Source organism: Mastigoproctus giganteus, chromosome 5 (assembly GCF_048544385.1).
Source record: "Mastigoproctus giganteus isolate SK-2022 chromosome 5, ASM4854438v1, whole genome shotgun sequence".
NCBI classification, from domain to species: domain Eukaryota; kingdom Metazoa; phylum Arthropoda; class Arachnida; order Uropygi; family Thelyphonidae; genus Mastigoproctus; species Mastigoproctus giganteus.
Window position 1 is genome coordinate 61,584,481 of NC_143579.1, and position 13,738 is coordinate 61,598,218.

The 13,738-nt window shown below is 37.6% G+C and overlaps 1 protein-coding gene across 1 annotated transcript in view; it reads left to right on the forward strand.

The window, feature by feature from the left end:
* The window catches only part of LOC150085446 (acetyl-coenzyme A synthetase, cytoplasmic-like), a 200,725-nt gene that overhangs the window by 132,993 nt on the left and 53,994 nt on the right, over positions 1 to 13,738 (forward strand). The window contains exon 10 of the mRNA XM_090373254.1: positions 623 to 755. Within this exon, the coding sequence (XP_090229380.1) occupies positions 623 to 755 (133 nt within the window). The remainder of the gene's footprint in view (positions 1 to 622; positions 756 to 13,738) is intronic.

Consider the following 13,738-nt stretch of genomic DNA (forward strand, 5'->3'; position numbering starts at 1 on the left):
AGTACCACTGTTCTGAGCTCCCTTCAGGTTTTTTTTTTTCTCTGTTTCTACAGTCTGCCTGGACATTTTTGGGCTGTACTAGTACCACCAGCATTCTCATTTGTTGATCATACCTGCTACTGTTCATCTGGGGTACTGCACTTTTGCTGCAGTGGCACAAATTGATTGCCACTATGGCATTCCTTGATGACTCTTCATTTGAAGTCACTAAGCTTTCATTGAACTGCTTATGTCTAGTGTGAACAGTTTTTTTTTTTTTTTTTTTTTTTTTACCTATTCCTGATGTGTGGATGGTGAGTATGGTTCATTTTTTCCAATTTCCAGGGATATTCATATATTTTTGGCAGTACAGCGCATTTTTAGAGATTTGAGGTGGAATTTTCATGCCGTACTATCACTAGCAGGAACCTGAATATAGTGACCAATTATAAAAATGGGTCCCATGAGTGGCCACTTTTATTGGTAATATGTAAATACAAATTTATACAAAACTTTATTGTATATAAATGACTAATGTTGAATATTAGTAGAAACCTATAAATTCCTGTTTATCTAGTCTGTCTGATCTCTCTCTCTCTCTCTCACAGCAAAATTTAACTTCAGTCTGGTATATTCAATTTAGGTACAGTAGAAAATCTTTATCTTTACTTGGAAGTGTAGGAGAACCAATTAATCCTGAAGCTTGGCTTTGGTATTATAAAGTTGTAGGAGATGAAAGATGTCCTATTGTGGACACATTCTGGCAAACAGAAACAGTAAGTTCTTAATTTTTTTCCTTTTTTATTAATATATAGTTAAAATATTTATAAAGTGTTTAAATTAAATGTATTGTTAAATTTACTGCTTTGCTATTGATGTAGATTACTGTGGAACTATCATAATAAAAAAATAAATAAAATAAAATAAATTTCTTTGCCAATAGTCTATAAGGCAAAGTGAGTAGAGATGAAAAAAGATCCCTAATGACATCTTTTATCTCTGCTCTTCACCTATGTTGCCTATTAGCCATACCTTGCAGTACTTTTACTTGAAAAGTACTGCAAGGTACCACTAACAGGCAACAAAAAATTAGACAACACAAATACTCCTTTACTTTTCAAGAAAAGTACTGAGAGTATTTGTGACCAGACTTGCTTGCCTTATCTCTTGCTTCACTATTAAAAATTTGACACATAATTTACTTAATATGCAAATAGGTTGCAGAAGTATGTAGTGCTTTGGGACATAACTGATAGGTAAAATCCACTTTCATTTCTATTTAAGTTTATTAATGTCCTGAAAAAATACAAGGCGTGGCTATTAAATAATGAGACCATGCATGCAGGTACTACACACAGAGCACCACCTGTGAAACAAAGGCACATCAGTTGACCTGAACCTTTCCCTAGTTTGCCTGCCAAGTCGTGTTCCAACATGCTGATTTGCTCTGCAAGTGAGTCAGGGTTTCATTACCTTGTGTTTTTGCAATTTGCAGGAAAAGTGATAGACAAAAGAATTGAACAACAGATCAACCTCAATTTCAACAGAACTGAAGAAAACACCAACTGTGAAAGTTTTATGAGATGTTAAATTAATTTTATAGGGGAGGGGGGATACTATGTTAAGAGCTCACATGTTTGAATGGCATAAAGTTTTAGAAGGAAAGGAATGTGGAAGACAAATGATCAGGCCACCCAGTATGCATGAGAACTGATGAAAATGTGGACCAAGTAAGGACATTGATTAGAAGTTATTGTTATTAGCATTAGCATTAGTAGAGGCATTTGATGCAAGAAAGCAAGCTTATGCAGCATCAGCCAAAAAAAAAAAAACCCCCTTCCACTTCACCCCTCTGTTCGTTCAAAATACCTGTCCAGCTGAGCCTTAAACTTATTTAGGCTATCAACCTCCACCACAAGGGATGGCAGTCTGTTCCACCAACCAACCACCCGCTGGCTAAAGGCAAATTTCCGCACGTCTATCCTACATCTGTCTTTCCTCAATTTGAATTTATGCCCTCTCAGGTGATTTTTCTGAGCTAGAGGAAGAATCCCATCAGCATGCTTAAACCATTCAAGGCTTTATACACCTCTATCAGATCACCTCGCTGGTGCCTAGTCTCCAGACACTGTAATTTGCAAAACTTAAGCCTTTCTTCGTAAGAGCACCCCTTTGTTCCATTCACTAATCTTGTTGCCCTTCTCTGTACTCGTTCCAGCAGCTCTACATCCTTCTTGAAATGAGGCCTCCAGACCTGTATACAGTACTCTAGGTGTGGCCTGACCATTGCCTTATACAATGGAATAATCACCTCCTTATCCCTGCTGGAAAAATTCCTGTATATCATTGACAATACTCCATGAGCTACTCTTGCAGCCCATCTGCACTGCTCAGAGAACTTCATATCTGCCTGCACAATCACCCCCAAGTCCCTTTCATTCTCTACCACTGTCAGTGTAGTACCACAGAGTTGATACGTTGCTCTGGGGTTGCTTTTTCCCATGTGTAGTACTTTACATTTGTCAATGTTAAACTTCATTTGCCACCTCTCAGCCCATCTGCTCAACCTTTCCAGATCCTGTTGCAGCAGCATAGTGTCAGTAGTGTCCTTGACAACCCTGCCAACCTTTGTATCATCTGCAAACTTGGACATTAAGCTTGATATACCATCATCAATATCATTTATAAATACAGAAAACAATAATGGACTGAGCCCTGAGGGACTCCACTAATAACATTAGTCCACGATGAGCAGTGTCCATTGATTACCACTCTCTGTCTTCTCCCCCTCAACCACCCCTTTATCCATAGTAGCAATTTGCCTCCAATGTCACACTGCTCCAATTTGTGTAGCAGTCTTCCATGTGCAACAGTATCAAAAGCCTTTCTAAGATCCAAGTATATAATATCAAAGTTATTCCCTGCATCCAGTTCTTTTGTGACTGCATCATAGTATCCAATCAAGTTGGTCAGGCATGACTTCCCCTTAACAAATCCATGCTGTGTCTGAGCTATAACTGAAGTCTTGTCTAAATGATCCTGCAGTGCTTCTTTAACCAGTGCCTCCATTAATTTTCCTGGAACAGAAGTTAAGCTCACAGGTCTATAATTACTTGTGTCAGCCTTTGATCCTCCTTTGTGAATTGGGGTCACATTTGCACATTTCCAGTCTATGGGTACCTCCCCTGAGTCCAAGGAAGCTCTCATAATTATGGCTAAGGGTTTGCTTACTTCCTTTGCTGCCTCCTTTAATATAACTGGATAGATCCCATCCACCCCGGGTGCCTTTCTTGTGTTTATCTTCAACAGTTTCTCCTCCACTTTACTCCCAGTTATTTCAAGATTCTGTAGCTTACTGCTAGAGTTATTTAAGCATTAGAATGGTTGCATCAGAACTCAAGTGTGGCCAAAGAAACAGTTAGACAAATTTTATCTGAAAATTTAGCCATGAGAAAAGTGTATACACCAAGTGTATGTGCCAAAAATTTTGATTGAAGATCAAAGAATGAGAAGACTCCAAGTTTGTGAAGATGTTTTGATTAAAAAGATCCAGACTCTGAGTAGTTTAATTACATGTGATGAAAATTGGCTGGGCTAGTACAACTTAGAAACTAAAGGATAATCGAGGCAATGAAAGACAAAACAATCCTCCATACAAAAAAAATATATATATCAAAAATGAAAACTATGCTTCATGTTTTCTTTGATATTAAAGGAATTATTATTATCAGCAATATGGTGCAAGGAAGCCTGAGGCTTATGCTGCACCAGCCAAAAAAAAAATTTAGGGAGATATCCAGCTTGGGACCCTTGGTGTGCCAAGCCCAGCCCATACTCACCAGATGTGAGCACCCTGGGCTTATGATTGAATGTGCCCCACCAAATCAGACTCATTCAGCCATATTACACTGAAGTTCTGACAAGGCTATTAAAACATTTTGAAGGAAAGATCTGAATTGTGGAAGGATGGTTGGATGTTCCATCAAGACAATGCTCCAGCATACAACACACTCTGTTTACCAGTTTCTCACCAAAAAAAAGTCCTTGTGTGTGAACATGCACCCTACTTGCCAGACCTAGCCCCTTGTGACTTAACTTATCTCTAAACTGAAAAGTGTATTAAGGGAACCCTAAGGGAACCCTTAAGGGAACTTATCTCTAAACTGAAAAGTGTATTAAGGGAACCCATTTTCAGTCCATTGAAGACATTCAGAAAAAACTATCAAGGTAGTAAAAAGACTTACAGAAGACAACTTCCAGAAATGCTTCTGTGCATTGGAAGAAATGTATGGAACAATGTGTGTAAGCCCAAGGCAATTATTTTGAAGAGGATAACACTAAGTTATGAAATATTTTATTGCAACAGTCTTGTTATTTAATAGCCACACCTTGTGTGAGGTCATTCATGTTTTTCTTCAATAATTGGTGGCAAGCTGAATTTGCAGTTGTGCAAGATGCAAATAGCCCTCAGGTGTTTTAGTCGCACTGCTTTTGAACTTTTGGAGATATAGTGACTTATAATACACAAGGTTGTTAGAAAAGGTAATGTAACAAATGTTTTTTTTTTTTTTTTTTTTTTTTTTGAGGGGAACTGCCTTTCCCAAATAGTGAACCATTGTATGAATAAAAGCGCATAGTCACTCCTTTCATCTTTTAACAGGATGCTGTACACCTTTTTACATTATATAACTGAAGTAAATTAGCGTGTCATATTTGGCCAGATAAGACAAGGAGGCCAAGACTGTTTTGCCTCATCCATCAAAAAAAAAATCTTATTCTGCCTTGTTGGCTGCTAATAAATATATATTTAATTCCCCTTTAAATTTCCATAAGCTCTCTACCATTGGGTGGTTATTTGTTCCAGTAATTAATTATTTGGCGGCTAAAGGCACTTCCTGTAATACAATTTATTGGTACTACCCTTTCATTCATATTTGTACTTCCTGATCAACAGGAATATATACCACCTTTGTTCATATTACTTTGTCTTATACATCCAAATCAGCTTCACTTCCCCCCCCCCCCCCCACCACCACCACCAAGAGCCTAGTTTCCAGTCTTTGCAGGCCACATCTGAATCTGTTTTCCTTACCAGTCTGGCCATCTCATATCACTTTAAACCCTTTCAGGTAATTCTTCCCCCCCCCTAACTTTTCTCCCTAGATGCCAAATTTCAATAAATAACTGACAATACATAATATGCCTTTCCAGCTGCTTGTCTACTTTTCATAGAAACCTTTGCCCTCTTATCTCAACATCCCTACATCTATCTCACTAGTGATTCCCCCCACCAAGTCTATAGGTTACACTTAGATTATTATTTTCTGGGTGCGCATGGACCTCCTTGCATTTGATAGCAAAAAAGCATAATTTCTATTTTGCTGGTCATTTGCATAATACGTTTAGATAATTTTGAATTAGCACAGCCTGGTTACTGTATATCACTTTCTCCCATCTTAATATCATTTGCAGGTTTTGAATAACCTATTAATATCATCCAATTTCTGTATGACAAAGGGATTGAACCTGTAAATTCCCCAATAGCTGTAAGCTGTATTATGTCTAACAGTCTTATTCAAGAAATTTTCTTGTCTTTGGTGCAAACAGTTCAAACAGCTAAATACAGCAAGGTTGCACTGGTAACTGTTCAGAATGATTACAGATAGATGGTATACTTGGCAAATCATCACACAGTCTCACCCTTGCCTCATCTGACTTTCATCTGTTTAAACCCTCAAAATCATCTAGTTGGGAATCAATTCAGTGATGACAATGAAGGTAAATGGTGTGTTGAAATTTGGTTCAGTGGGAATGTCTCCAAATTTTATGATAAAGCTATGACTCCATTAATGACATGGTTGAACAAGTGTCTAAATATGATGGCTGTGACAACATTGAAGATATAAATGAAGACACTGTCTCCATTTATGTTTTTTGTTCTGCAATTGTCTTTGTAGGCACTTAATCACAAAAAAAAATTAAAGGCATGTTGCCTTTTTTTTCAAACAGCTCTCATAATTGAATTTAAAAAATCCATCAAAAATCTTTTGTTAACATAAATTACAAAACAATTAATCTCTTTTTGTAAAACTACTGCCCTTTTAAAAAATATAGTTTTATAGTGCCTACTAATCCAGAAAAAAAAAAAAAAGAAATGTAATTGTTACAAGTTCCTAATTTTGTAGCCCAATTCTCTTGAGAGGTAATGCACAATTTTTTTTTTTTTTTTTTTGTTTATTTTTCAAAAGATATATGTTACTAACAGTATGTGGATAGATAATTCCACACAGAAATATGATTATAAAAAAAAAAATGATGAGAAATAGTCATGGTCTAGAATCCTGTCAAAAGTTGGTGTAAAATATGTCTGCTTGTGTTACGGAAGTTTAAAACTTTTTACGACAAAATAAAAAACGAGAAATTCATAAATGTCTATATTATAAACTTCTAGTTGTGTGAAGTCAAATAGACACCACTTGTCCATTCAGATTTTGAAATTTTATGCAACTTCTAACAGTTAAGAGAAATTTATAAATTGTGAAATTTAGTAGGTGAAATATCTCCTTTTTTAATAAAACAAGATTATGCAATTAAACAGATTAGACTTGTGCAATAAAAAGAACATAAAGATCTCAAAAATGGTTTTATTTTTATTCAAAGTAATCTTACTTCATTGAATGCACTTGTTAGATCATTCTAAAAGTTTCTGAAAAGAGTCACTGAAGGCATCTAAAGAGTGATGATAAATTTAGCAGTTAAGTTTTCTTTTCCTCAACATCCTGAAATCTTTCCTTTTGAGGAAAAGTTTTCACCTTAGGAAAGAGGAAGAAATCTGTTAGTGCTACAGCTGGAGAGTAGAGTGGACAGTTGATCTGTACAGTGCTATGTTTATAAGAAATGTCTCCACAACAAGTGTGGAATTAATGGGGGGGGGGCATTATGTAACAAGAGCCAGTTACCTTTCGCCTTAATTTCAGTCTCACCTGGGAAATACACCTCACTAGTCTTTGAAGAACCTGTACATAGAATTCAGAGCATTGACAGTCTCTTCCCTTCAGGTACAAATTCTGTTGAATCACACCCTGTTTGTTAAAAAATCATTATCAGCATCATCTTGGACTTCTGTATATGAAACTTGGCCATGATGATGGTTTTCAAGTGCATGCTCTAATGCTTTGACTCAGTGTTATACTGAAACACCAACGCTTGTCTCCAATGCCAATACAGTTGAGCAAATTAGGATTGTCTGGATGAAGTATTCACACGATAATTCTTTGGTTCTGTTCATCTGTGAAGCACAAATTTTGCACAGACCTTCATTTTTCCCTATATCTTTGTGCAGAATTTGACAATATCATCTTATTCATATCCAACTCATCAGCCATCATTCTGAGTCAAATGATGATCTCTTGCCACAATTTTAGTTCAAGAGTGCGAGCTGTAAATTCGAAGAATTTTGAACTCCTGGGAATAGATAAGGTTTGAAAAAAATTTTACTATTTCATTGACCTACGTAAAATATTAACTCATATTCAATAAATAGCTTTATAGTCCTAGTTACTTTTGTTAGTTTATTTTTAAATTTGAGATTTTGTAAGTTAGGACTATATATATAGGACCTTTTTGAATCAGTGATTTGGTGCAAATATTGTATCTTGTAACTTATATGTAGTGATTGGTCGGGATTCTAGTGTTTTAATTGTGGTAAATAGGTATCTCGTAAGTTTGAATCACATAGGTTGGTATTAATTAGATAATTTTATTGTCTGTTAATTAATTTTAACTTTACAAGCGTTACAATATAGTGTAATGCATATAACATAAACTTGAGTCTTATGTATTACTGCTGCATATTTGGTAAATAAAGTAGTGTTATTATTGCATTTAGGAATATATTAGCTTGCTGTGTTATTGTCAAATTAAATTGAATTTAAATGGAAATCATGCCCTAGACTAGAGCAGCAAAGCAATAAGCTCAAAGTAGGGGGGGGGATGCTGTTGCTTGGGGGAGAACCGAAGGGGATGATGATTCTCCTATGAATCACAACCTAACAAAATGTGTTGCTTGTGCAATGTTTTTTGGACTTTCTGGAACAGGACATGATATAGCCAAGGGGGATGTCTCTGTGTGTGGTGTCTCAGTGTGTGAAGGAATTGGTGCCAACTCAACATTCTGATGGGTGATTTATGAAAGCTTAAAGAATACGATGGTGTCCTCAAAATAATTAAAATGAGAGGCCCATCAAGCTCTGTTTCCCAACTCAATGCCACAGCCCACACTTGTGCAACAGAGCAGCAATCCCTAAAGCAGAATGTGCTGGTTCTACAGGAGGTAGCTATTGTTGGTAACTTGATTGTCAGGAAAAGAGGAAATAATATTGTGCAAGAAGGATAGGTGGAATAGGAGCAGGGTATGCCTGCCATGGGTTAAAAGTAGATGACACAGAGCAAATATTATTATTAGCTACATGGCGCAAGGAAGCCTGAAGCTTATGCTGCACCAGCCAAAACAAAAAAAAAAAAAAAAAAAACCCCGAGTTACCCTGAGAGAGAGAGACCGAGCCCATACTCACCAGATGTGAGCCCCTGGGGTTATATCATCTTTTAAGGGCACAAGGTAATATTGTTGTACATATTGACACTAATTACATTAAGAGTAGGACATCTGCAGACTTATTTAGCAAGTAAAGGACAATGTTACGAAAAAGTTAAGTTATGGTTAAATTTGAAAGTGTGCAATTCTGCCCTGACAAGGTAAGAGGGAGTATATGATGAGAGCCTTGTTAATCAGTTTGGCCCTGGAGAGCTTGTTCAAAGCTCATGGGGTACAGTTTTCTCATCATGGTTGGTGCTTGATAACAGGAGACACTACTTGTACAAGGATGGGATAATATTAAATAGAAAGAGTGGAAGAATATTATTTGCTGATGCTTCAAGTGTTAGGTGGATGAGAAAACTGCTAACTTGGGTGGGGGATACATAGGCAGAGGTGAAAGTGATTTTTGCACTGCTGCTGGAATGTGCAGCAGCCTGGAAAGCAAGGTGTTGGAGATTTCAAGGCCTGCTGTGAGTCTTCATGGAACAAGTAAATACATATTCCATAATGCTATGGATAAAAGGGTGGTTGAGTGGGAGAAGACAGTAGTTATCTCTTCATGGAAAACTGTTATTAGTGGAACCCTCAGGGTTCAGTGCTGGGACCATTGCTGTTTTCTGTATTTATTAATGATATTGATGAAGGTATATCAGGTCTAAGTTTGCAAATGATATAAAGGTTGGCGAGGTGGATAATGATATGATACCGCAATAAGATCTAGAAAAATTAGGTGGGTGGGCTGAGAAATGGCAATTGAAGTTTAGCATTGACAAATGCAAACTACTGCATATGGGTAGCAGTGGAAAATGAAAAAGACCTTGGGAGTAATTGTGCAGTTATGAAGTTTTCTGAGCAATGCAGACAGGCTGCCTGGACAGCTCATGGGGTTTTGTCAATGATATACAGCAATTTTGCTAGCAGGGATAAGTAGGTGATCATTTCATTGTATACGGCAGTGGTCAGACCACATTGTGAGTACTGCATACAGGTCTGGAGGCTTCATTTTAGGAAGAATGTAGGGCTGCTGGAATGGATACAGAGAAAGGCAACAAGAATGAGGTGGTCTTACCAAAAAAGGCTTCAGTTCTGCAAATTGCAGCATCTGTAGTCTAGACATCTGTGAGGTGATCTGATTTAGGTGGCTAAGGCTTTTAATGGATTGAGCAAACTGATGGGATTCTTCCTCTTGCACAGTTGAAATTTCATCTGTGCAAGAGGAAGAGGTGGCATAAATTTAAATTGAAGGATGATTGCAAAATAGGTGTGCAGAAGTTTGCCACTGGGTGGTTGATTGAAGGAAGAAGCCTACATCTGTTGTTGTGGAAGTGGCTAGCTTGAATAAATTCAAGGAATAACTAGATAAACTATTGGAGCAGATGGATAGGTGAAGTGGGAAGAGTTTTTGCTGATGATGTTATAAGCTTGCATAATTTGCCACTAATAATTTCCTCAGCTTTTGCAACTTTGTCCACATTTCAAGAGGTCAATGGATGCCTACTTCTTGGGTCATCCCAAACATCCTCACTTCCATCTTTGAAGCACTTTTGCTCCTGCTAATGCTAAAAGCTTATAATGCAAGAAAGCAACCTTATACAGCATCAGCCAATAAAAAAAAACATTTTCACCCATCCATTCGCTCCAAACTTTTGTCTAGTTCAGCCTTGAATTTATTTAAGCTGTCAACTTCTACAACAATAAATGGAAGTTTGTTCCAGCAATCGGCTGCCTGCTGGCTAAAGGAAAATTTCTGCCCAACTTTCCTACAATTATTTTTCCTCAATTTGAATTTGTCCTCTCAGGCAGATTTAATCTGGGCAAGAGTTAGAATCCTATCAGCATTGAGTTTGCTCAAACCATTCAAAACTTTGTACATCTCAATTGGATCACTTTGCAGGAGGTTAGTCTCCAGACACTGTAATTTACAAAACTCAAGACTTTCTTTGTAAGAGCGACCCTTTGTTCTAGTCACTAATCTTGTTGCCGTTCTCTGTACTAGTTCCAGCAGCTGTACATCCTTCCTAAAACGAGACCTCCAGACCTGTATATAGTGCTCAAGGTGTGGCCTGACCATAGCCTTATTATTGACCATATGGTGCAAGGAAGCCTGAGGCTTATGCTGCACTTGCCAAAAAAGTGTGCATGTTTCAGAAGTAGAAGAGAATCTCCAAGAAACAGAAGAATGATGATATCCAGCTCAGGACCTTGGGTTTTCCAAGCCCATGCTCACCAGATAAGAGTTCCTTGGGATACAAGGAGATAATTCCTTCCTTGTCCTTGCTAGACGAATTCCTGTATATTATTGACAAAACACCCTGAGCTACTCTTGCAGACTGTCTGCACTGCTCAGAAAACTTCATATAGACCACAGAATTACCCCAGGTCCTTTTCATTTGCTACCACCCCGAGTGTAGTACCACACGGTTCATATGTTGCTCTGGGGTTACTGCTACCCATATGCAGTACTTTGCATTTGTCATTTTTTAACCTTCAGTCGCTACTTCTCAGCCCATCTACCTAACTTTTCTAGATCTTGTTTCAGTAGCATACTGTCATTAACAACCCTGCCAACCTTTGTATCATCTGAAAACTTCGACACTAAGCGTGATGTAACTTCATCGATATCATTGATAAATATACAAAACAACAGTGGACCCAACATAAGTCCCTGTGGGACTCCACTAATAACATTAGTCCACGAAGAGCAGTGCCCATTGATTACCACCCTCTGTCTTCTCCCACTCAACCACCTTTTATCCATTGTAGCAACTTACCCTTAATACCATTCTGCTCCAATTTGTACAGTAGCCTTCCATGCACAACACTGTCAAAAGCTTTCCTGAAATCCAAGTATATGATATCAAAATTATTTTTTGCATCCAGTTCCTTTGTTAACCATATCATAATATTCAAAAAATTTGTCAGACAAGACTTTCCCTTAACAAACCCATGCAATGTTCGAACTATAACTGAAGTCTTGTCTAGATGATCCTGCAGTGCTTCTTTAACCAGTGCCTCCATTAATTTCCCTGGAACAGAAGTTAAACTAATAGGTCTGTAATTACTTGTCGCTCTTTGATCTCCTTTGTCAATTGGGGTCATATTTGCACATCTCCAGTCTATGGGTACCTCCCCCTGAGTCCAAGGAAGCTCTCATAATTATGGCTAAGGGTGTGCTTATTTCATTTGCTGCCTCCTTTAATATACAGTAAATGGATAGATCCCATCCACCCCAGGTGCCTTTATGTTTACTTCAACAATTTCTGCTCCACTTTGCTCTCAGTTAGTATAAAATCATTTTTCTTACTGCCAGAGTTTAATACACTTCTGGCATTCCCCCTCCCTGAATAACTCTTCATGTGTGAATGTAGATGCAAAATATTCATTTAGTTTGTTAGCTGCCTGAGCAGGATCATCAACAGTTGAACCATTGGATATCAAGTGGACAAATCTGATTCATCCCACTCCTTCTAGTTTACATAAGTAAAGAACTCTTAGCTGTTTTTTTTTTTTTTTTTTTTTTTGCATCCTTTACCAACGATTTCTGGTAATCTGCCTTAGTCTGCCTAACCTCCTTTGTGACTTGGTTACAGACCAGCTTATATCTATCACAGGCTTCTGTGTCACCTGTTAATTTATTTGTATCCCATGCATTTTTCTTCTATGTTCAATGTTATATTGTTCAAGGTTTAGACCTTGAACAATATTTCTTAGTTGGTATGAAAAGCCTAGTAGCTTCCAAGATTAATTCTTTGAAAGCTTCCCCTTTAGAATTTGCTGTTTGTAACATCATTAGTAGGTCCCACTGTATAGCATTTTTAAAAACTGTCTCAGGTCACCATAGACATCTTTACGAAAGCAAAAACCCTTCCCTTTACCCCTGATGGTAGTTATCTAATCCCACATTAGACCACTATGATCACTGCCAACTAGTGGTTCCTTTATCTGCAGATCCTTAATGCATGAAGAATCACTATTGATAATCAGATCAAGAGTATTACTTCCAGTAGTAACGAATGGGCCTGGTGTACTGGGGTCCATGGTTGAGAAAAAATAGATACGTACAATGATAACCCAGTTTAATGTAATATAATAAGTAGTAGTAGTAATATATAATAATAAGTATTTTTTTCTCATTATTACTTCCTTTAGTTGCCTCCTGAACATGCTGCTACAGAATACAATCATCTGATAAATCCACAAAATCCTTCTTGTGTGTGAGTGACCAACCCACAAGTTCCAGTCAATATCTGGGAAATTAGCATTAGTTGAGGCATATGATGCAAGAAAACAAGCTTATACAGCATCAGCCAAAAATATAAATAAATAAAACCCTCTCATTTCACCCATCCACTTGCTCCAAATGTTTGTCTAGTTCTGCCTTGAATCTAATTAAAATATCAACTTCTCAATGACATATGGAGTTTTATTCCAGCAATCAACCACCTGCTGGCTAAAGGCAAACTTCCACACATCTGTTCTACAACTGTCTTTCCTTAGTTTGAATCTATGCCCCCTCAGGTTCTTAATCCAAGCAAACAGAAGTATCCCATCAGCATTGAGCCTGCTCAAACCATTCAAAGCCTTCTACATTTATCCCCCATTATAAGTCAATCTGATTAAATCCCCCATTATTTATTTTTTTTTATGTAAACCCCAAACACGAGAGGTATTAGAACCTATAGTACTTAGTACCGTGCTTGGGTTGGAGGTTGAGAAGACAAAAGAAGATATTTGTTGACATTGGACTTGAACTGCTGTAGACTAATTTTCAGGAAATAAATATGGAGGAAGGTTGTTCGAGAAAACGGCAGTTGAATGAATAAACGAGGAAGATGAAAAGTTGGTTCTGTGAGTTTGAAGTTGGACAGTAAATGGCTGATGGCGACACGTGTTGGACTGTTTTGAAAGAGAGGGCGGGAATTATAGAAGCCAGTTCAGAAGAACAGTGCCCATGGAAGTATCTGTAGAAGAGGCATACAGCAGAAACAGTACATCTATGAGAAAGCGAGTGGAGAGACTCTGTTAGAGATGAATCATTAATTAACCTAACTGCCCTCTTCTGAATGGAATCAAGAAGCCTGAGAGAGGTTTTGGGGGCACCACCCCAGATGTGGGAACAATATTCCATAGCAGGGCGGATTTGCGATTTATACAGAGTGAGCA